The sequence below is a fragment of the Sebastes umbrosus genome, chromosome 3, assembly GCF_015220745.1.
Source record: "Sebastes umbrosus isolate fSebUmb1 chromosome 3, fSebUmb1.pri, whole genome shotgun sequence".
In the NCBI taxonomy this organism is placed as follows: Eukaryota; Metazoa; Chordata; class Actinopteri; order Perciformes; family Sebastidae; genus Sebastes; species Sebastes umbrosus.
The window spans coordinates 36,497,230-36,521,852 of NC_051271.1; the positions used below are offsets into that span (position 1 = coordinate 36,497,230).

The 24,623-nt window shown below is 39.9% G+C and overlaps 2 protein-coding genes across 2 annotated transcripts; one reads left to right on the forward strand and one right to left on the reverse strand.

Annotated features, from left to right (window-relative positions):
* The first annotated feature begins 3,448 nt into the window (after positions 1-3,448).
* Positions 3,449-7,773, forward strand: LOC119485479 (ladderlectin-like). Its single transcript, XM_037765116.1, has 9 exons — positions 3,449-3,555; positions 3,654-3,747; positions 3,837-3,884; positions 5,153-5,224; positions 5,616-5,648; positions 6,058-6,149; positions 6,451-6,576; positions 6,730-6,829; positions 7,493-7,773. Exons 2-9 carry the CDS (start codon positions 3,666-3,668, stop codon positions 7,561-7,563), a joined length of 624 nt encoding a protein of 207 aa, XP_037621044.1. The 5' UTR covers positions 3,449-3,555; positions 3,654-3,665; the 3' UTR covers positions 7,564-7,773.
* Positions 7,774-20,027: 12,254 nt separating this feature from the next.
* LOC119484445 (ladderlectin-like) lies at positions 20,028-23,285 on the reverse strand. The gene is made up of 9 exons (XM_037763253.1): positions 23,198-23,285; positions 23,006-23,099; positions 22,869-22,916; positions 22,493-22,564; positions 22,099-22,131; positions 21,599-21,690; positions 21,160-21,285; positions 20,943-21,042; positions 20,028-20,301 (listed from the first exon to the last, which is right to left on the reverse strand). The coding sequence occupies exons 2-9, from the start codon at positions 23,085-23,087 to the stop codon at positions 20,231-20,233; spliced, it is 624 nt and encodes a 207-aa protein (XP_037619181.1). The 5' UTR covers positions 23,088-23,099; positions 23,198-23,285; the 3' UTR covers positions 20,028-20,230.
* Between the last annotated feature and the right edge of the window lie 1,338 nt (positions 23,286-24,623).

Sequence of the window (24,623 nt, forward strand, 5' to 3'; positions counted from 1 at the left end):
TCGGGCAGCGAGTCTCATCAGAGTTTTTGCAAGTTTTTGCAGATCTCAGATCAGATTTCACAATTTGCAGGTTCCCCTCTAGACTTGACCATCCTAATGCCCAAATTGGTCATAATCTACCTCAAAAATTCCCAGAATTCACTGTAAAAAGCAACATGCCAAGAATAAAAAGGGATTTCCTTAAAGGAATCCTCTTGTTTGCTGTCTTGCCTGGAGTCGGATGAGAAGACAGATATACTGTAGTTAATGATATCATAGTACAAAGTTGCAGTAGGTCAAGGACATTTTTATCTCAGTTTAGAAAAAGGAAACCCCCGGGATTAGAATGCATTGAAAGAGAGACATAACACACATATTTTACAGCCATAAAACACATAGAGCAATGATTGATTCAATGAAATGATGATTGGAGATCGTTTTAGAGTCCAGTATGCAGCCTATCAGTCATCATGGCTATAAAATGAACATCTTTTACTGGAAGCCTGTTCTTTAGTACAATAAATCCTTTACTTTCTCTTTTCTTCCAAACTAATAATCTGTTGTCTCCTCTTCCTCCAGTAAGAGAGGTCGGCACTCTGCCCTGCTTTTCCCAACACTCCACACCCTTTAAATCCCTATCATAAATCTGAATCTGAACCAGGAAACAACATCATATTATGTGTTTTACTTTTCATCCCACCATATCTATCTGACAACTGCAGTTAATCATTAGTTTTATTATGAAAACAAATGTTAAGAATTTAATTTAATGAAATATGTCTCCTCTTTTCCCCCTTTGTTTCCAAAACCTTTGCGATTTTAAGGATGAAACATCTGCCCCCTAGGTGAGCACAATCTTCTCTGAGAAAACACGAACTACAAACTGGTTAAAGACGCATTTCAAGCTCACAGAGAGTGAGCGCATGAAGATTTTGGGGGCTCTCCATTCAGCGGCATTCACACTGACATCATCACTGACATCTGTTTTGTGATCAAATTCGCTCTCTACATACGACTGCATGCCCTCAAACACAATCATTACATTTACAGATGACACAACAGTGGTGGGACTGATCTCAAATAGAGATGAGAGGTGAAGTCTGCAAACTGGCAGGATGATGCATGGAAAACAATCCATCACTGAACATAAAAAAACCCCAAAGAACTCATCCTAGAATTAAGGAGACACCGCGAGGACATCTCTCCTCTAAACATCACAGGAGTAGAAGTGGAGAGGGTTTCCAGCTTTAAGTTTCTGGGAACACACATCACAGATGACCTCAGATAGACGATCAACCCCACTGCTCTGGTAACAAAAAAAGGCTCAACAGCACCTTTATTCATTTTAGGACACTTAGGAAAAGCAACCTGTGAGCTGCACATACTCTACCACTGCTCCAAAGTGTATTGACACTATATTACTGGATGGTATGCAAACTGTTTAGCAGCAGACAGAAGAACTCTCCAGAGAGTCATAAACACACCCCAGAAAATAGTTGGACTTCCCTGTCCTTACTGGAAGACATGTTCAGATCACGCCATCACTGCAGAGCCAGCAGCAGCTGATTAGAGCTGCTGGTCAGAGCTGGGCGGGGCTCCGTTTAGAAAAAGGTGATGGATTAGAGAATTTGTGTCATCTAGAGAATGGTAAAGTGGGTACACTTCAACCAAAATATGGGAAAAAAACAATGACAGCAAGCTAGGAATCCAGTTAGCTCTTTTTCACTGCAGGAACAGGCTTCATTGTAGATTCTGACTCTACCTTCAAACTCTTGAGAAACAGACAATAAAACATTGTGTTATTTCCTTTTCAGTAGGCGTCTTGCTTCCTTGATTGAGGCAGTGACGAAAAGTATGTTGATTCACTAGAGACTTACAAGAACGATAAACGGATTTAAGACTTCCTTTATTCCCCTATGATCTTTCAGATGTGACAGAGGCCATTCCTCCTGCATAATGACTACTATAACTTAGTTAGTTTACAAAGTACATTTTTTTTCTGCTCATACTTCTGTACTTTTATTTAACGGTGCAATGTGTAATGTCTGGTAGGGCTGCACAATTAATCTAATTTTAATCGCGATCACGATTTTGGCTTCTCACAATTAAATGAAGATGATCGCCTGCGATATTGATGTTTAAAATGCGTGCCACACGTAAATCAAGCGCTTCCTAAGCTAACAAATAGAGACGCACCGTCAATCACCGGCTGGCTTTCAGCAGTCTCATATATCTGATTTTCTGCCAGGCACATGAGCAGCTGCCACATGATGGTTTTACATCGGCGCACAGCGGCACAGACAGTAACGTCAAACAAACATCTGGAACAACTAACTTAATCAGACACTTATTATATTGTAATTCATTCCCATGATGCCGCTCAGAGTGATCACAGCGACCGACTCGTCTGCTGACAGCACGAAGCTGAAGTGCTGGTGGTGCATTCAAGCTCTAATCAAAATGAGTATTGGCCGATGGTAACTTCTAACGCTATCATGATGCGTTCAAATGTGATCTTGTAAAATGTAGTTTTTGGCGAGAAACTTGAATAAATCCAGTTGTTTGAAGGAGATGTTTTCACTGCAATATAAAATATGTCCTGTTTAACTTCCTAACACTAGCTCTAAGAAGCTTATAATATATAATTAAAACTGCTAATGCCAAGATTTTTTTTAAATCAAAGCAAATATTTAAATAAAAATACAATAATTTATTTCCTAATTGTGTGTTTTTATGCAAATAACCACCATAGATGACAATAACAAAGTAAAAGGATAATATTTAGAATTTCTGACGGTTGGAATGTAGCACAACATGGAAGTGAAAGCAGCGCTCTGTTTATTTAAATGTGAAATTGCAATAAAAATATGTTGTCTCTAAAATCTATGAATGATTGTGATAATAATCGTGATCTCAATATTGATCAAAATAATTGTGATTATCAAACAGGGGTCAGCATTTCACCTCTACTGGCTCCATACAATCTAAATTCACAGTCATCAGTTTAAAAAAAAAAGTCAACTACTAACTAACATCAGGGTAAGAATATAAACACAATACATCACGTCTTTGACATAATGTCAACACTTAACCTCTTCACATTCTGTTGATAATGTTGGTTAATTTTTTGAATGTATTAAACTAAAATGATGTCCATATCTTACACATTGCACCCTAAATGTTGAATAGCGCATCACAACTGTTCATATGTTCTTTAAAAGTGCAGAACACACAGCTGACGCACAAACCTCACTGAATATCCAGTCAAGTGCCAGTTTCTTTAAACCATTAACCTGATCTGAGATCACAACAACAGAGAGAGTTTGTGCTGCAACTGTTTACATGCTGTCAGGAAAAAGATCAGAGTTCAGGTTCATATCTTTATGTGCAATCATCTTCCTGCATACGGGGCTGAGTCACAGACAAATTATCGGCACGTTCCACCATCCACACCCCCGCATGAACGTGACTCGGTGGTTCAAGTGTGTATATAAAGAGCAGGGAGACCTCCTCATCATCATTGCATCCATCACTGAGCTGATACCTGAACAACATCACCTTACATTTACCTGACAAGTAAGTTAGACACCTGCTGTATTTCTTTTCATTCAGTGGAGTTCATGGTTCTGCTCTCCCTCTTTATATTTTTAACAGCAGATTTTTCTTCTCCACAGTTGATCATCACCATGAAGACGGTCCTGGTCCTCTCCATTCTCCTCTGTGCTGCATTTGCAGCTCCGGCTGAAGACAAAGAGAAGCATGCTCCAGGTCAGTATTGAAGGTCTTTGCTTTAATACACACACAGACAGTCAGACCTACATCTATCTAACACCAACATTAATGTGATTCATCCACAGAAGCAGCAGCAGCAGAGGCCCTGAAGGAACAGTCGGTTGCTGCACCTGGTTAGTGTCCTCTTCAAATCTCATGCAGCTTTTTTTCTGTTTGGTTTCATGTTTTATTTAGCCTGCGATGTGACAGCTAGTTGAGAACAATTAACTAATCAAAATAGCTCAACTAAGTCAACTAATATCCAAAGCCAGGATAAACAAGTTCCACCAGTAGGCTCCCATTTCAAGTTTTGAGTTTTTCTGACTTGTCAATCTGTTTGTTGTTGAAAGGGAAAAATAATTCAAGATAGATTCTCCCTGAATGAGATAGTTGTGTAAGATTTGAACCCAAGGGCACATGATGACAGACTGCAGTTTCAACAGTTTGCTCGATTACATTTGAAGGCCAGAGCAGAACAACTACAACTTAGTCTGGTACAGGCTGTCGTATATAACCAACCTAATCAATTCGTACGTAATCCACGTAATCGTGACCCAGGACAGGTGACTTAGTATAAAGAATGATAAAGTCTGCATAGGGAGGAGGTCAGGGAGGATGGGTGGATCTAAAAACACCAGACTTTCACCCAGGAGCCCACTGTTTGTGTACCGTGTAAAACCAGAAGTCAACGTTGACTTATTTGTCTCGTAACTTCCATACTTAATTAACTTCTGTAGTCATTTTAACCCAAATCTCTTTTCCTAAACCTAACCAAGTAGCTTTGTTACCTAAACAGGTTCTGCACTGCAGGGGCACTGATCGCTTGTGTTGCTGGACATTAATTTGAAGACAAACACACGAAAAATAACAAAATAACTTTTTAATAAGATATACGAACCGTTGTATGAGGATACGTTGATCTAGAACAGCACATCCCTCGAGGAGCTCAAAGAGCACCTTTGTAGAGTTTGACAACTCATGGCTACCAGATTAGAGCTGGTGTTGCTGAGATTCAAGACCAATATTTGGTCCCCTTTCCTTTAGGTTCTGTCCAGTCAGAGGTTTGCACACTAAAAGAATAAAGAAACCATCACAATTTGAAGGTAAATGTCAAATTGTGGCACAAGGGAAACAGCTTTGTCAATCTAGTAAAAACTTGCCTACTTTTTAGTCACGCTTGCAGCATTCGCTGAAGGGACGGCAATGCACGACCTGCAAAACTAATAAGATTCCCATCAGCCTCAGCTTATATATTACTTTTACGGTGCCTTCAAATGAAACTCGTGAACTTGTGTTTACAGCATGGGAAGTCGTGTTTGCATTATGCTTGGTGTTCAAGTGGTGAGAACACCGCTGCTAAGCAACGGCAAAATTAACGTTAATGAAGCTGTTGATGTTTCAGAGATGGAGGACAAGATGATGAAGAAAGAAGAAGTGTCTGTGCAAGAAGATTCTGTTCCTGTTCCCAGAAATGGTAAACAGGAAGGACACACACACACACACACACACACACACACACAAACACGCCACTCTATATGCTGTGGCTGCTCATAGTCAACTAAGCCGTGAAATACATATTTCAGTTATCACAGTTATACTTTATCAAGTACACCCTAACTGTCCCACATATTGTTGGACTGTAAAAAAAAGTTCAATTAGATTAAAGACATTTAAACAACAATATGCACACAATACATGTCCAGTATTTTTTATTTATTTTTATACTACATCTCTGTTTCTCTCTCTATGCAGTATATGTGTATATATACATAAATATATATACATATATATATTTATGTATATATATATTGTATATTTTACACAATAGTACTAATTGTGTTGACTGTTTCTCTGTGTTTGTGCAGCACTTCAGTCTGAGGAGGCAGCAGCACCTGAATGTAAGATCCACTTCACTGTTTTAATCTTTCCTTAATGCTTCTTCATGACTGAGGTCGTCATGGCAACAACAATGACACCACAGAAAGAGAAAATACAAATAAAAGTCAAACACCTACCTGTCACGTAGATTGTCAAATGTCTTAAGTATTTAAGCATGACGTGCTTTAAAGGACCAGAGCAGTATTTTTGCATGTGTTATTATTATTAACTACTTACAACATGTCTATTATACTCCACTACTATAAAACTACTCTCCAAAATACATCAGATACATACAGACAGATGTTGGTGTCATTAGAACAGCAGTTTCTTCCTTAGGAGGCTGTAAAAAGTGAGTTTAGAAAGGAGCTCTTATCATTGTATTTCAGTCAGTTAAACTGCTCTGTTCTCTCTTCTGTCTGTCTGCAGCTCGTTATAACTTCTGTCCACAAGGCTGGTTCAGCCACGGCTCTCGCTGCTTCCTCTTCGTCAATACTCCCATGACCTGGTACAATGCTGAGGTACTGCTGTAATATAATAATATATAATATAATAACTTCTATATTGGTATTGTGAGCAGCTTAATAAGTCTTCCTGTCATCTGATAGACTTTGTTATAGGCTACTTTAGAAGTTAACCATCAAATGATGAATGTTCCACTGGATGGTGACGGTAGGTCAGTCAGTCTGTCACCATCAGTCCATGAAAACATGAGCTGCTCACATCGAAGCTAAAGACAATTCCATTTGGAAAAGAAAATTAAGAAAAAGTATTTAGTTGTACAGCCCTAAAATATCCCGATGTGCTTCCTCTGTCTGACAGGAGTACTGCAACGGCCTGGGTGCCCACCTAGCCTCTGTAACCAACAGCAGAGAGTACAGCTTCCTCCAGCAGATCACACAGACAGCTGGTCAGACCCTCGCATGGATTGGAGGCTTCAGTCTGCAGGTCTGGATTTAGGAAGAAATACCACTCAGTCAGTCCAGATCAAGCTCAGGACCTGGTCCAAAATGGGGTGTAGAACTACACAAGATGAATATGAGAGCAAATGAAGAGACTATAAGACAACACTTCCTTACACTCATGCTCTTTGTCTCTCAGGGCCGGTGGATGTGGATCGACCGTGAGGGTTTCTATTACACCAACTGGCACTCCCAATCCTCCTCCAGCAGCTTCCCCTGCGTCCACTTACGCACCAGCAGTAAGTCCACCTGTTTGCCTTGGCTCGCTAGCTACACGAGTTAAACTTCTCACTACGGTTACCTGTTTTCAATTATTATTTTCTCACACGTGAAGCAAACATAGCCTTAGCTAATGTGTTAGTTCAGATCAAATTTACTACGTGGCTATCTGTCAAGATGCTGCCTGGCTTTTTTTTTCGCTGAAGAGGGCAACATCAGACACATTTATAATTTTTTGTCAAATTTGACAGTGATATTGGAATATTTTTTCCATCCCAGTTATAATCAGTTTAAGTTAAGTTAAGTTTCACTCACACTTAACCATGAGTGCCACAAGCTCTCCATCTCCTTTCAGTCAAAATAAGATTTACGTATATAAATACAGTTGTAAGAGGTGTGAATGTTCTACCTGGATTTCTGTCTTGGTCTCAGAGAGTGGATATCTGTATTTATATGTCTTGATAGGGAACAATGCCCAGATCAGAGTTAAAGTGACATTAGAGTATACAAATCTTCCTCTTTCACCCTTTTTTTTTGGTCTGAGTGCTAATTTATTAAATTTTCTGTGGAAAAAGGCAATTCAGTGATATTACAGTGAACATTATGGTGTATAATTTATTAGATTAAAAATGGATTTATTGTTAATGTTGTTATTTTTTGTCTTTTTTTAAATCAAATTTCAGATGGTTGGGGCAACACCCAGTGTAGCTCTTCTTATCGCTTCATCTGCTCCAAGAACCCTTTCAGCTGTTAATATACGGACTAAACATCTGGGGCCTTGGGACGGATCGGCCGGTGTATTTTTTTCTGTTTGAAGCCGACTCATGAACTTTGTTGTGTGTCTTACTGAATTATAGATTTCCATCGTGTATTCTTCAAAACGTTAAATGATGAAGTAACTTTTGTGTTAAAGTGTTTGTGATTGTGGCGGTAGACTTGTTTTACATAATAAAGACTTGTAAGAATGGGACAATGTGTGATCTTCCTTTAAGAGCTTGGTTGAAAAGTGGTTGTTGAAGTCCAGCTGTAGTCTGAAGACTGACAGTCATTCATCAGGTTTGTATCAAAGCCGTTCAAATAATGACACACGTCTCAGAACTAATGCTTTAATCCCTGGTCGTGGTGTTATAAGAGGTATGATAAATCAAAGAAAACACAGACAAAGAGGACTCTGGGTTTTATTTCAAGACCAGGTCAAGACTGTGGAGATATCACTAAACTGCCTCCACATTGTCCGATTCAATTGTTAAGATCATTACTGTGATAGCTCATAGCAAACAAAGGAAAATCCCCACACATAAAAAATTCACGTCTGCAACGCCTTTTAATTATTTTATCAAGACATTTCTCATGGTATACTCCTACATACACACATACGTAAATATGGCAATAAAAGAAATGAATGAAGGAATCTTCTTTTGTTTTCTATTGGTGTTTTTATGTGAATGTGGATCTTTCAGATCAATTAGAGGAGTTCCTCTGGTTTGCATGTTCCACATTTTATCACAAGTGCAGTGTAGGACTACTCGCACTGGTCTGGTCTTGGTTTTGACTCAATCTTGTCTTGACTTGGTCTCAACTCCTTCTTTTTAACTTAACATTGACTTACTGTCAATGTACATGTATTGATTTGATTTAATGCTATTCACTGAGTTTTATTGTTGTCATATTAGTAGTAGTAGTAGTCAGTTGTCAGGCTATTTGGGTAGCTGGCTTTGCCACAGTTGATTTTTTCGTTATGCTTCACACGAACACGGGGGTATTGCATGCACACTAACCATCTTTTCTAACTCGGTGCATTATCCTAAACACTACAATGTACATGAACTGTGAATACACATACACATTCAGAGAGAATCTCAAAACTCCCGCATCACACACATTGTTGTGACCGAATACGTGTTCAGACAAGACAAAGAGACCATGTGGCTGATGAACCGGTGGCCATCTTTGTTGTTTTACATTGTCAGCCATATTGTTTTGTAGGCCATGCGGCCTCAGTCGCCATCTGGAACCAAGAACACCATTTTGTCTTTGTCTCTCACACACACACACACACACGTTTTGTCACTTTAGAGGACATTACATTGCTTCATGGGGACATATATTTTGTCCCCAAAAGGAAAGCTAGTCCCCACAACATGAGTAACGCACGCCAACACACACACACACACACACACACACACACACACACACACACACTCTTTTTGGTTTGTTTTTCTTTAGTTAATTAGTTAGATTAATATTGTGTTTTAACCACTATTATCTTTTAAATAAATGCTTGTGGAATAAACATGCTGGTCTGTTTAATGCTGCATAACTGATAGTTTAGTATACTTTATGAGACTGTTCCTATGGGACAACATTAACTGGCTACTATTTTCCCTTTGTTAAGGCGGGTGGTGCCCCACGAGTTCACTTCATATAAATGAAGTCATATTATTTGTTCTGCCTCCACATTTTTTGTGTTGCATTGGAGCCACTTAGTGGTGATGAAATGTATTTCATTTGTGTTCATGTATTTTAACCCTCCTCTCTTGGTGTAGTCTGTTCCTTTTGTCTATGACTCTACTGAGAGGACATGCTGAGAGGACATGCTGCCCTTTCTTCTTACTTTTCACCTCTGGTAGCCTTAGAGGGTCAAAGTCTGGAAGTATTTCTGCATGTAAAGGTCTACTTTGATATATTCATGGAGTATTTTTATGTTTTGATGTTACATTCATGTTGTAGTTGTAGTGCTAAATGTAGTAGCATTTCACCACAATGTTAAAATCAGCTCAGATGCTAACTAGGCCTGCAAGCCTCATGATAATGGCTCCTCTTTTTTCTTATGTGATGGTTATATGTTAAATTTGAGTTGTGTAATCATGCATATGTATATGGGCAGTTTGTAATGCCATATTTTGTATGTTTCCACAGTTTTACAGTGAAGGAAAGATTCTAACTAAAGACCCTACACTCTACTCCGGTTTCCTGGGTCTTTATTTCAAGGATCTAATGTTAGCTATCGGCTAAACTAACCTGAACAAAGCAAGATCAGAATATTATTCAATACAATTATTACTTTCGTTACATGCCTGTGTGTCGTCGCCCCCCCACCCCCCCTCGCAGGGCGCCGCCCCTCATTTACACTACTGATCCTTCAGTAAAACGTAAGGAAACTTTTAAATCATGGTACCCATTTTACGGATAATTCCAATATTTCTGCAATTTATGAAACACCTTATATTTATGGTCCTGAACCATAAGTTTGACTTTAGCAAATTTTTTTTGTTGTGCCAAACATATCCGTAGAGGGTTCAGATGTTCTCTAAATACCATGGTTGCAAAATCAATTAACGGCAAACAGACCATCGAACTGATGGTGTTGGACCTAAAGAAAAGGTACAGCCAGGCTTGTGTTCATCCCCGAAAGGTTCTCTACGTGGCTGTCTCTCTCGCGGAGACAGGACAGAGCGCATTGCAGGCGAGGTTTGGAGTGTGGTCAAATCTCACAATCAGACTTGACATATGGCATTTCATATGGAGGTTGTCTGCTGGGTGCACCACAAATGCCCACCCACTGTATGGGACATTTACAGTATGTCCTGCCTGCAGTTTTGACCGGGAACCAGAGGACATTGCTCTGCTGCGCCGGGCAGTGACTGAGCAGCTGAGCTGACTTGGTGGACAAGCGCATCGCGAAGAAAGATCTGGGGTCTCATTTCTAAAACAGTGCGTAGGATCCACAATAAAAATGTACGTGCGCACAAAAGCTGAAAATGGCGTGCACCAAAAAAAAATTGGACTTATAAACCTGTGTGTAAAAACACCTGCAGGCAATGTTCCCTTTATAGATCACAGTCCACCTGGAAATGTGCGCACATGGATCCGCCTCATATCCCGCCCTCTACACCCCCACATTCAGCCATAAATGGTCGATGCAAAGCACCTCATGAATGTTTCTGCGTGTAAATGAGCCTGTTGATCAGTGGATCTTACACACTTACACACCAAAAACTGACAATAACTGCACTATACTGTATACTGACTGTGCAATATCATAACTACTCAGGTGTAATTCATACTGTGCAATATTTTTTAGGTAGAATTTAATTTCATTCTCACTGTGCAATATAATTTTTCCACTTGTGCAATTTTGTTAATAGTCTGTTTATTGTCAATACTGTATATACTGCTCCTATTTTTATACTTCCTTCTATTTAAATAGTTCATATTTTGTTACACTTTGTTTAGCTCTTTTTTTACTGTGTTAGCTGATGCATCTTGTTTTTTTGCACTATCCCCTTTGCTGCTGTACACTGCAAATTTCCCCACTGCGGGAATAATAAAAGAATATCTTATCTTATCTTATCTTATCTTTACGGTGAATCACGGCAACTACCGAGAGGAAGACCAAGAAAATAAATTTTTCTGACACAGAGATCGAGGTGCTTGTAGGTGAGGAGGTCTCTGAACACTCGTTCCCTTCTCATTCTGTCATTCACGTCACGTAGTCCTCACAGTGCCGGTATATCCACCATGCAGCATGTTACGAGTGTCACTGCTGTGTTTATATGTTTACAGCAATCAGACTGATCGATTCACAACTTGCCAAAATGATCAAGGCAATCAGTAATATCCCCCACCTGGATACCATTTGAAAAAGGAAGTTTGATAGGTGAATACAATTTATTTATTTAAGTTTTAATGGCAAACTTGTCCTGCATTATGATTAGGACTGATAATGATAATGAGGATATAGAGTGTAACGATTGTGCAAGAGCTGTCACTGGCTTTACTTCCTCACTTTGCTAATATACACAATCCATACTGTCGAAGATGTGCCGGGTGGAGGTGACTGGAGGAAGCTGAGTTTGTGTGGCGCACCGTTGGAGACATAGTTGCATCAGATAGCTGTTTTCATTGATTCTATGTATACTGTATCTGTCCCTATCTAATAAACCATACATACATGAATAAGTCGATTTTACAGGACAACTTTAAGAAAACTAATATCGTACTTGGAGATATATGCACACTTATTAAAACTATTGGCGCTCTGTTCTGCCATTCTTTAATGCTATTTGATATAATCTTGGATTTCTACAACCCATGATGATGATGATGATGATGATGATGATGATATTAACAGCTGCTCCACAGCTGACTGCAAGTGTCGGTAGTCCGGCCCTCTCCTCTGAGCTCCGGAGGAACGTGATGGTCAGACAGCGCTGATGAGATATTGAGAGGAATTTGATTTGAGATTTGAGTTGGCTAATATATTTTACATTTGTAAGGTGCTTATGGAATAGTTATGGCTCACTCGCACAAATAACACTGCTGGTTTAAATGTTTATGGTAAAGTGGATATAATTGAAGTGAAGTTAAATGTGTGAGAGGATTTGGTAGGAACAGGTTTGGTTATTAGCAAATTAATTCATAATATCAATAGAATTATTAGTATTAATAAAATTATCAATAAACATTATTAATAAATGGGGCACCACCCTGGAATCAGGGAACAATAACCAAAACGTAAATATAGTCTCATTAAATATACTAAACTATCAATTTGGACCTTTGATTAATAATTAAATTAATAACTATAAGCAAAATAGATAGTAAAGGTTGAAGGATATTGGAGTTCTTGACATAGCAGAGGTTGGCATTATTCACTCTTGTACAACATTAAACAGACCAGCATGCATATTCCACAAACATTTATTTACAAGATAATAAAGGTGTTAAACACAATATTAATCTAACCAAACTAAACAAACCAAACACAGTGTGTGAACTTGTGTGTGTGTGTGTGTGTGTGTGTGTGTGCGTGTGTGTGTGTGTGTGTGTGAGAGAGAGAGAGAGCGAGAGAGCGAAAGAGAGAGAGAGAGAGAGAGAGAGAGAGAGAGAGAGAGAGACACAAGATGGCTGGCTACTTGTCTCAAGATGTCTGCATTTGCCTACAGACAAATGGCGAGCACTGTAAAACTACAAAGATGTCTGGATCAAAGATGGCCGCCAACATGTTACCACATGGCCTCTTTGTTCTTCGGAACACATGTGCTCAGGAAGGACAAAGAGGGGGGGTTGATGTGGGGGTTGAGATCATCTGAATGTGTATGTTTATGTTTAACACTAATTCACTGTTTATGTATGTGATCTTAATGTGTGTCAGATAATGCAGTTGGTTAGTTTGCATGCAATACCTTGTCTATGTGAAGCATAAACTAAACACATCAGATGTGGCGAAGCCAGCTACCCAAATATCTTAACTACAAATAATATCACAACAGTCAAACTCAATGAATAACATTAAACATATCAATACAGGTACATTCCAGAAATCAAAGTTGAACACTCTTGCTCAGCCATGTACAATTGCTAGTGCTAAGGTAAGCCCAGTACGTTACCAATCCATGGAAGAAAGGGTTGTAACTCCATGTGTTGAAGTCGTGGTTGCAAGTCAAAGATGTTGTCTTTGCTGTGTGAGATCTAGTTGTGCAGTTTGGTGGGAAACCGGTCCAGTCCTGTTTCTGCAGCTTGGTAGCTTGGTGCTAACTTCCTTGCTCTTATTGCTTGAAGTTAGCTGGTCAAAAGGCAGGCTCTCGCGTCTTCTGCATTAGAAGTTCCTTGTGCTTCAATGTCTGTTTCCTAACAGGCCATAGATCAGAGCAGAGCTGCTTCTACAGCTTTTGGTCTGGAGAGAAGAGCAGCAGCTCACCTTCCGCAGTTCAGCAGAGGTGAGAAGAAGGTGAAGAAAGAGAAAGAACAAATGATTGTCCTTTGGTTTTGTCCTGGGTGAATTTCACAACTATGTGTGAATGAGTCATCAGCCAATGGTTACTGAGCTGAGTCCATGGGTGGAGATACTCAATGGGTGCATGACTCAAGGATTCTGAGAAGAGTAGTTCATTGTCTTTGCCACCAATAATGGTGGGTCCCAACAGTGCGTACGCATGGGTCAAAGTTTCCGTACAGCTGTGCACATTCTCCCGTTAAGTTTGTTTTTATAGATCACAACTGTTGCGTGGGAAGTGGCGTACGCACATTTCAGGCCCCGTTTTGTGCGTATGCAACGGTTATAAATGAGACCCCAGATCATTACTTGGACAGAAAAGAAAAACAAAATTAAAGCTGCAAGCAGCAATGAACGGGCCCTCGCCCCTTGTGCATGTCAAGGGAGCTGGCGGGACGCTGGTCAACGCGGCTGTGCATTTCCGTGATCGTCTGACCGCCATACACGACTTAGATGGTATTTTTTGCTTGGAGTGGATGGCGCTGGAAATTATGTATTTCAAATTTTGAACAACTTCCTGTGTCCACTATGTGACACTAGAGAACACACACACACAAATGATACGCTATGTTGCTGTATATCGTGTAGATCACACCATGTAAATCTCATGTAAATCGGATGTCACAAAAGGCTGACTTCCTGTTGTCAGTAGGTGGCGCTATGACCATAACTCAATATGGGCTTGTAGATGTCTTCAAGCCTGGACTTTTGTCCAGCATATACAATTTGGGGCATATTGGACAATGTTAAGTCTAGTTACAACTGCTTCCTGTGTCATGGCAAAACATGCAAATTGCCCGCCTCGCCACGGCAACGCTGTTCCACAAAAACCCCAAAAGCTTCGCAATTTACCATTGCAAAGGTCTTGAGATACTGTAGACAAATTTTGAGATCGATCTGTTGAATCCTCTAGGAGGAGTTTTGAAACATTCCATACCTGTAAAGTGTCTAAAATGGCATATTGTCACATGATCTATGACATCGGCATTGAAGGTATTGAATATTCCTTCGCAATTTAGCGTTAGATTAGCTGGAGGGTTATACCACCAAATTTGAAATGAATCCGATAAACCCTCTGGGGCGAGTTCAAAAAAGTTTGCAAAGTTTGAGTGCATGAGTTTTTATGCATCCTAAAGTGCTCAAACATGTGTTCGTAAAATGAAAATTATCATACAAATGCTAATATGGCTGACTTTCTGTCTGGTGAAACACTTTGAAAAAGATTGGATATACTTTTGAACATGAGTGCAATGATCCCACCAAATTTCATGAACATCGAAGGAACTTTTTTCCAACCTGGTGTGCATTTGGGGAGTGCTATGGAGCCCACTGGCCACGCCGGAGCACAATCACTGCACAACTATGCTGTTTTCGCCGGCTCTGGAGCGTTTGCCAATTTTTGTTTTAGTGCATCCCAAGCCCAAGTCCGGACCTGTCAGTGCGGTCACAACAAATTGATGGCATACGGATGTCTGTGGAGCCTACACATACCTCTGATGACGAAATTTACATCACACGGACCCTAGCAGACCCTCACATACTCGCGGAAAGTATAACTTCGACTTAAGACTTCCAATATGGACTTCTAACCTTCAGAATGAAAGTTTCAGTAAAACAGATTACTGTACCTCATATCCTTGTTTCAGCCAATCAGAGCTGAGTAGCCTATACGTTAGACACAGATTGTTAATGCATCATTTACATGTCAACAAGTTCAGGTCAGATATCATTTGTGCTTTAACAATCAAAGGAGAATTGTACAATGTCTCACATGCTTTAAAGGGACTGTTTGTAACTTCTTACACGTATAAATCAATCCGTGTTGGTGTCCCATGCGTGCTCGCACACAAACTACACGGAAGCACCAAAACCGCAAAGTTATATCTAGTGAAGCCTGTCTTGCAAAACAGTGTTCACCTGGGTCGGACGACGCGGGGGAGACCGTAGCTTTGGTCTCCAGGGCTGGGGTCTCTGCTCCTCTACCTGCCTTCACTCAGCTCGCTCCACCTCTCACGTTCATGCGCGCACACTACACACTGCAGAAGAGTTAGTAGCTCTGAGAATATCTAGTGAATGTACAGTGGACATTTGTGCAGAAATAACTGCTGCAGCTCCTCCAGACCATCAGAGGTTTCCCCTGTCTTGTGAAGTGGCGGTGCTCCGCAACTAGTTACGTTATCGTCTCCGACCGGGTACTGATGTCTTCCCTGATCCCTCCCTGGCCGCAGTCAGGAGGTTGAGGCAGGAAAAGCCAACACTAGGATCAGCAGTGATTCATGGAGAGACCTTCGTCTGGTCAGCTAACATTACTGCCAAGCAGGTGAAATATAGAGTGATATTGTGGTTTTAGCTGACGTGTATCGCCTCACTGTTTTGACGGATGCTCGGTCACATTCACGTAGCGCGTGCACACGGGCGAGCGCGAGCAACAGGACACTGACTTTCGTTGATTTAACAGCCACAGGTTTCGCTCTTACAACCAATTTCTGATACTTACAAACAGTCCCTTTAACTCACTTCTTTTCAGTCTTTATGCAGGTCATGGAATATTATAGTATTTCACTATTTTTATTAGTCTGTGACGGCATGAAAGTGAAATGCTGCATTACATTACTCAAAAACATGGCTTTATTGTGAATCCCATACAGTACTTCAACATTTCCACTACACAGTGCGCTCAGTTTAACAATCTGTGCACACAGTTTTTTTTAAACAGCATTCCGAGAGTCTATGCCGACACTGCTCAACCCTCTACATTAGTTTTTTTTAATGATAGAACATGTTTAGAAAGCAAAATATACACAGTTAGGCTGTTTGCCTTTAATTGATTTTGCAACCATGGTTTTTAGAGAACATCTGAACCCTCTACAGAAATGTTTGTACGACAACAAAATGTGCAAATATCAGACTTATGGAGGTGGTGGACATCTACAAGTTCCTGGGAGTACACATGAACAATAAACTGGACTGGACCGACAACACCGAGGCCCTCTACAGGAAGGGACAGAGCAAACTGTTCTTCCTGAGGAGGCTCAGGTCCTTCAACGTGTGCAATAGGCTGCTGCAGATGTTTTACCAGTCTGTAGTAGCCAGTGTCCTCTTCTTTGCCGTGGCATGTTGGGGGGTGGGGGGGTAACACCAACACAAGGGATGCCAACAAACTGAACAGGCTGGTGAGGAAGTCTAGCTCTGTGGTTGGATCTGAACTGGACGATCTGGAGGTGGTGGCAGAGGGGAGGATGAGGAGGAAGCTGGATGCTATCCTGGAGAACCGCTCCCACCCCCTCCATGATGAGCTAGTCAAGATGAGGAGCACCTTCAGCCACAGACTCATCCCCCCTCGGCACAACACAAAGCGCCTGGGTCAGTCCTTCATGCTGGTAGCCATCAGGCTCCACAACCAAGGCTGACCCCCATATGAGAACTATGAGGACTTTAAGAACTTTAAACACACACTATCTGCAACCATCTTGGACTCTAACCACTGGCGCACTTTACACTTACTTCACACTATAAATCCTATATACCACTTTATACGTAGACTGCACATATGTACATATTACATTTATTTATTGTACATACTACATTTATTTATTGACAGACTGCACACACTATGTTCAACCATTCAGTCTGTATCTTTTATATCTCTATTATTGTTTTTATAATTTTTGTATACCTGTACCTCTCCTGTGTTTCACTCTGTTTGCTGCTGTTGCTGCTTTGACACCTGAATTTCCCTCCGGGGATTAATTAAGGTTAATCTTATCTTATCTTATCTTAACTTAATTGTATTGAATAATATTCTGCTCTTGCTTTGTTCAGAAGTAGCTTAGCCGATAGTTAACATTAGATCCTTGAAATAAAGACCCAGGAAACCAGAGTAGAGTGTCGGGCCTATGATGGCTTCCTTCTCGCTTTCCTATTAAACCATAATTCTATCACCAAGCAACGTGTCAACAACAAGGCTTGTATTAAATGAAGTTACGCTCATTCATTTTGTTACTCACGGTTAGATATCCAGTCAGTAGCTTTCTGTCTATGGATGCATGGATGTCAACGTGCAACCTACTGTATGTGTGTGTGTGCACGTGTGTGTGTGCGATAAACTACACAAAATAACCAAAACAGGATATGCCGCGGCAACCCAAAGTAAAGAAAAAGATCAACTTAAACTTTATCTTTGTGAAATGAACAAGTTACTGTATTAAAGCCCGTTGAAAAACGATTTGGTCTCTTGGCGTCCTGAAGCAGCCTGCGCTGTGCACAGCTGGTACTAATCACTATGACGCCATCAACTGGTGCCAACTTATTAACAGTTTAATGCCATGGTTGGCCACATGGGGCACAAATACCAACCACTACTCTATCAACATGCTGTTCATCTTATAATAAGGAATTTAACTTATCCTTTTCTAATATTTGGCTCCTACAGGGCCTTTAGTTAGAACTTTTCCTTCACTTTAAAACTGTGGAAACATACAAAATATGGCATTAAAAACTGCCCATATACATATGCATGAATACACAACTCAAATTTAACATATAACCATCACATAAGACAAAAGAGGAGCAATTATCATGAGGCCTGCAGGCCTAGTTAGCATCTGAGCTGATTTTAACATTGTGGTGAAATGTTACCACATTTAGCATCTATTATTACAACATGAATGTAACATCAAAACATAAAATACTCCATGAATATATCAAAGTAGACCTTTACATGCAGAAATACTTCCAGACTTAGACCCTCTAAGGCTACCAGAGGTGAAAAGTGAGAAGAAAGTGCAGCATGTCCTCTCAGTAGAGTCAGAAACAAAAGGAACAGACTCAGCAAGAGAGGAGGGTTAAAATACATCAACACAAGTGCAATACATTTCAACACCACTAGGTGGCTCCAATGCAACACAAAAAATGTGGAGGCAGAACAAATAATATGACTTCATTTATATGAAGTGAACTCGTGGGGAACCACCCGCCTTAACAAAGGGAAAATAATAATAGCCAGTTAATGTTGTCCCATAGGAACAGTTTCATAAAGTATACTAGACTATCAATTATGCAGCATTAAACAGACCAGCATTTATATTCCACAAGCATTTATTTAAAAGATAATAGTGGTTAAAACACAATATTAATCTAACTAATTAACTAAAGAAAAACAAACCAAAAAGAGAGTGTGTGTGTGTGTGTGTGTGTGTGTGGGCGTGTGTTACTCATATTGTGGGGACATAAATCTGTTTACACAGTTGCATTGTGGGGACTAGCTTTCCTTTTGGGGACAAAATATACGTCCCCATGAAGCAATGTTATGTCCTCTAAAGTGACACAACGTGTGTGTGTGTGTGTGTGTGTGTGTGTGTGTGTGTGTGTGTGTGTGTGTGTGTGTGTGTGTGTGTGGTGTGTGTGTGAGAGACAAAGACAAAATGGTGTTCTTGCTTCCAGATGGCGACTGAGGCCGCATGGCCTACAAAACAATATGGGTGACAATGTAAAATAACAAAGATGGCCACCGGTTCGTCAGCCACATGGTCTCTTTGTCTTGTCTGAACACGTGTTCGGTCACAACAAAGTGTGTGTGATGCAGGAGTTTTGAGATTCTCGCACCGAGTTAGAAAAGATGGTTAGCGTGCATGCAATACCCCCGTGTACGCGTGAAGCATAACGAAAAAATTAACTGTGGCAAAGCCAGCTACCCAAATAGCCTGACAACTGACTACTACTACTACTACTAATATGACAACAATAAACCTCAGTGAATAGCATTAAATCAAATCAATACATGTACATTGACAGTAAGTCAATGTTAAGTTAAAAAGGAGTTGAGACCAATTCAAGACCAGACCGAGTCAAGTCCAAGACCAGACCAGTGTGAGTAGTCCTACACTGCGCGACACACTCACACAATAAAATGTGGAACATGCAAACCAGAGGAACTCCTCTAATTGATCTGAAAGATCCACATTCACATAAAAACACCAACAGAAAATAAAAGAAGATTCCTTGATTCACTTCTTTTATCGACACATATACATATGTGTGTATGTAGAAGTATACCATGAGAAATGTCTTGATAAAATAATTAAAAGGTGTTGCAGATGTGAATTTTATGTGTGGGGATTTTCCTTTGTTTGCTATGAGCAATCACAGCAATGATCTTAACAAATGAATCGGACAATGTGGAGGCAGTTTAGTGATATCACCACACTCTTGACCTGGTCTTGAAATAAAACCCAGAGTCCTCTTTGTCTGTGTTTCCTTTGATTTATCATACCTCTTATAACACCACGACCAGGGATTAAAGCATTAGTTCTGAGACGTGTGTCATTATTTGAACGGCTTTGATACAAACCTGATGAATGACTGTCAGTCTTCAGACTACAGCTGGACTTCAACAACCACTTTCAACCAAGCTCTTAAAGGAAGATCACACATTGTCCTGTTCTTACAAGTCTTTATTATGTAAAACAAGTCTACCGCCACAATCAAAAACTTACTTAACATTTCATCATTTAATGTTTTGAAGAATATACAATGGAAATCTATAATTCAGTAAGACACACAACAAAGTTCATGAGTCGGCTTCAAACAGAAAAAAATAACACCGGCCGATCTGTCCCAAGGCCCCAGATGTTTTGTCCGTATATTAACAGCTGAAATGGTTCTTGGAGCAGATGAAGCGATAAGAAGTGGCACACCTCTGGTTGCCCCAACCATCTGAAATTTGATTTAAAAAAAGAGAGAAAAAATAACAACATTAACAATAAATCCATTTTTAATCTAACAAATTACACACAATAATGTTCACTGTAATATCACTGAATTGCCTTTTTTCCACTGAATAAATTAGCACTTAGACCAAGAAAAGGGTGAAAGATGGAAGACTTGTATACTCTAATGTCACTTTAACTCTGATCTGGGCATTGTTCCCTATCAAGACATATAATTACAGATATCCACTCTCTGAGACCAAGACAGAAATCCAGGTAGAACATTCACTCCTTTTACAACTGTATTTATATACGTAAATCTTATTTGGATTGAAAAGAGATGGAGAGCGTGTGGCACTCATGGTTAAGTGTGAGTGAAACTTAACTTAACTTAAACTGATTATAACTGGGATGGAAAAAATATTCCAAAAAATGATAAATGTGTCTGATGTTGCCCTCTTCAGCAAAAAAAAAGAAAAGCCAGTCAGCACCTTCACAGATAGCCACGTAGTAAACTTGATCTGAACTAACACATTAGCTAAGGCTACGTTTGCTTCACGTGTGAGAAAACAATAATTGAAAACAGGTAAAAGTAGTGAGAAGTTTAACTCATGTAACTAGTGTGCCAAGGCAAACAGGTGGACTTACTGCTGGTGCGTAAGTAGACGCAGGGGCAGCCGTTGGCGGACACTTGGGAGTACCAGTTGGTGTAATAGAAACCCTCACTGTCAATCCACATCCACCGATTCTAAGAGAAAGAGAGCATGAGTGTAAGGAAGTGTTGTCTTATAGTCTCTTCATTTGCTCTTGTATTCAGGTCCTGATCTTGATCTGGACATAGTGGTATTTCTTCCTAGATCCAGACCTGCAGATAGAAGCCTCCGAGCCACGCGGTGGTCTGACCGGTTGTCCGTGTGATCTGCTGGAGGAAGCTGTACTCTCTGCTGTTGGTCGCAGAAGCCAGGTGGGCACCCAGGCCGTTGCAGTACTCCTGTCAGACAGAGGAAACACATCGGGATCTTTTAGGGCTATACAACTAAATAGTTTTTCTTAATTTTCTTTTCCAAATGGAATTGTCTTTAGCTTCGATGTGAGAAGCTCATCTTTTCATGGACTGATGGTGACAGACTGACTGACCTACCGTCACCATCCAGTGGAACATTCATCATTTGATGGTTAACTTCTAAAGTAGCCTATAACAAAGTCTATCAGATGACAGGAAAAGCTATACGAGTTATTAAGCTGCTCACAATACCAATATAGAAGTTATTATATTATATATTATTATATTACAGCAGCAGTACCTCAGCACTGTACCAGGTCATGGCAGTGTTGACGAAGAGGAAGCAGCGAGAGCCGTGGCTGAACCAGCCTTGTGGACAGAAGTTATAACGAGCTGCAGACAGACAGAAGAGAGAACAGAGCAGTTTAACTGACTGAAATACAATGATAAGAGCTCCTTTCTAATCTCACTTTTTACAACCTCATACAGAAGAAACTGCTGTTCTAATGACACCAACATCTGTCTGTATGTATCTGATGTATTTTGGAGAGTAGTTTTATAGTAGTGGAGTATAATAGACATGTTGTAAATAGTTAATATAATAACACATGCAAAAATACTGCTCTGGTCCTTTAAAGCACGTCATGCTTAAATACTTAAGACATTTGACGTTCTACGTGACAGGTAGGTGTTTGAATTTTATTTGTATTTTCTCTTTCTGTGGTGTCATTGTTGTTGCCATGACGACCTCAGTCATGAAGGAGCATAAAGGAAAGATTAAAACAGTGAAGTGGATCTTACATTCAGGTGCTGCTGCCTCCTCAGACTGAAGTGCTGCACAAACACAGAGAAACAGTCAACACAATGATTAGTACTATTGTGTAAAATATACAATATATATATATATATATATATATACTGCATAGAGAGAGAGAGAGAGAGATGTGGTATAAAAATAAATGAAAAATACGTACATGTATTGTGTGCATATTGTTGTTTAAATGTCTTTAATCTAATTGAACTTTTTTCTATAGTACAACATTATGTGGGGCAGTTAGGGAGTACTTGATAAAGTATAACTGTGATAACTGAAATATGTATTTCACAGCTTAGTTGACTATGAGCAGCCACAGCATATAGAGTGGCATGTGTGTGTGTGTGTGTGTGTGTGTGTGTGTGTGTCCTTCCTGATTACCGTTTCTGGGAACAGGGACAGAATCTTCTGGCACAGATGCTTCTTCTTTCTTCATCATCTTGTCCTCCATCTCTGAAACATCAACAGCTTCATCAGACCTCGATTTTTGTTGAGAGTATTTGACATCACAGTATATCTATCTTGAATTATTCTTCCCTTTCAACAACAAACAGATTGACAAGTCAGAAAAACTCAAAACTTGAAATCGGAGCCTACTGGTGGAACTTGTTTATCCTAGCTTTGGATATTAGTTGACTTAGTTGAGCTATTTTGATCATTTGTTTAGTTAATTTTTCTCAAATAGCTGTCACATCGCAGGCTAAATAAAACATGAAACCAAACAGAAAAAAAGCTGCATGAGAAAGAAGACACTAACCAGGTGCAGCAACCGACTGTTCCTTCAGGGCCTCTGCTGCTGCTGCTTCTGTGGATGAATCACATTAATGTTGGTGTTAGATAGATGTAGGTCTGACTGTCTGTGTGTGTATTAAAGCAAAGACCTTCAATACTGACCTGGAGCATGCTTCTCTTTGTCTTCAGCTGGAGCTGCAAATGCAGCACAGAGGAGAATGGAGAGGACCAGGACCGTCTTCATGGTGATGATCAACTGAGGAGAAGAGAAATCTGCCGTTAAAAATACAGAGAGAGAGAGCAGAACCATGAGCTCCACTGAATGAAAAGAAATACAGCAAGTGTCTTACTTACTTGTCAGGTAAATGTAAGGTGATGTTGTTCAGGTATCAGCTCAGTGATGGATGCAATGATGATGAGGAGGTCTCCCTGCTCTTTATATACACACTTGAACCACTAGTCAGAGGGGCGGGGGGGTTGATGGCAGAACGTGCTGATATTTGCAGGAAGATGATTGCAAATAAAGATATGAACCTGAACTCTGATCTTTTTGCTGACAGCATGTAAACAGTTGCAGCACAAACTCTCTCTGTTGTTGTGATCTCAGATCAGGTTAATGGTTTAAAGGAACTGGAACTTGACTGGATATTCAGTGAGGTCTGTGCGTCAGCTGTGTGTTCTGCACTATTAAAAGACATAAACAGTTGTGATGCGCTATTCAACATTTAAGGTTCAATGTGTAAGATATGGACATCATTTTAGTTTAATACATTAAAAAAATGAACTAACATTATCAACAGAATGTGAAGAGGTTAAGTGTTGACATAATGTCAAAGAGGTCTATGTATTGTGTTTGTATTCTTACCCTGCTGTTAGTAAGTAGTCGGCTTTATTTTAATAACCTATGACTGTGAATTTAGATTGTATGGAGCCAGTAGTAGAGGGGAATTGCTGACCCCTGTTTGTTTGAAGAATGTGACCGGACATTAGAGCTGCACGATTATGGCCAAAATGATAATCACGATTATTATCACAATCATTCATAGATTTTAGAGACAACATATTTTTATCGCAATTTCACATTTAAATAAACAGAGCGCTGGTTTCACTTCCATGTTGTGCTACATTCCAACTGTCAAAAATTCTAAATATTATCCTTTTACTTTGTTATTGTCATCTAGTGTGGTTATTTGCATAAAAACACACAATTAGGAAATAGAATTTAATTATATATTATAAGCTTCTTAGAGCTAGTGTTAGGAAGTTGAAGAGGACATATTTTATATTGCAGTGAAAACATCTCCTTCAAACAACTGGATTTATTCAAATTTCTCGCCAAAAACTACATTTTACAAGATCACATTTGAGCGCATCATGATAGCGTTAGAAGTTACCATCGTCCAATACTCATTTTTAGTGATTAGAGCTTGAACGCACCACCAGCACTTCAGCTCTGTGCTGTCAGCAGACGAGTCGGTCACTGTGATCATTGTGATCACTCTGAGCGGCATCATGGGAATGAATTACAACATAACAAGTGTCTGATTAAGTTAGTTGTTCCAGATGTTTGTGTGACGTTACTGTCTGTGCCGCTATGTGCCGACGTAAAACCATCATGTGGCGGCTGCACATGTGACTGGCAGAAAATCCGATATATGAGACTGTTGATTTCAGAGCACTTGATTTACGCGTGGCACACATTTTAAACATCAATATCGCATGCGATCATGTTCATTTAATTGTGAGAAACCAAAATCAAGATCGCGATTAAAATTTGATT

Bases quoted from the DNA above. Each gene is read 5' to 3' on its own strand.
- LOC119485479 (XM_037765116.1), top strand. From the start codon at position 3,666: ATGAAGACGGTCCTGGTCCTCTCCATTCTCCTCTGTGCTGCATTTGCA. The intron at 5,225-5,615 runs GTAAACAGGAAG...GTGTTTGTGCAG, and splicing joins TGTTCCTGTTCCCAGAAATG to CACTTCAGTCTGAGGAGGCA. The intron at 6,577-6,729 runs GTCTGGATTTAG...TTTGTCTCTCAG, and splicing joins TTGGAGGCTTCAGTCTGCAG to GGCCGGTGGATGTGGATCGA.
- LOC119484445 (XM_037763253.1), bottom strand. From the start codon at position 23,087: ATGAAGACGGTCCTGGTCCTCTCCATTCTCCTCTGTGCTGCATTTGCA. The intron at 22,917-23,005 runs GTCAGTATTGAA...ATTCATCCACAG, and splicing joins CAAAGAGAAGCATGCTCCAG to AAGCAGCAGCAGCAGAGGCC. The intron at 21,043-21,159 runs GTCTGGATCTAG...TCTTTCTCTTAG, and splicing joins TCGGAGGCTTCTATCTGCAG to AATCGGTGGATGTGGATTGA.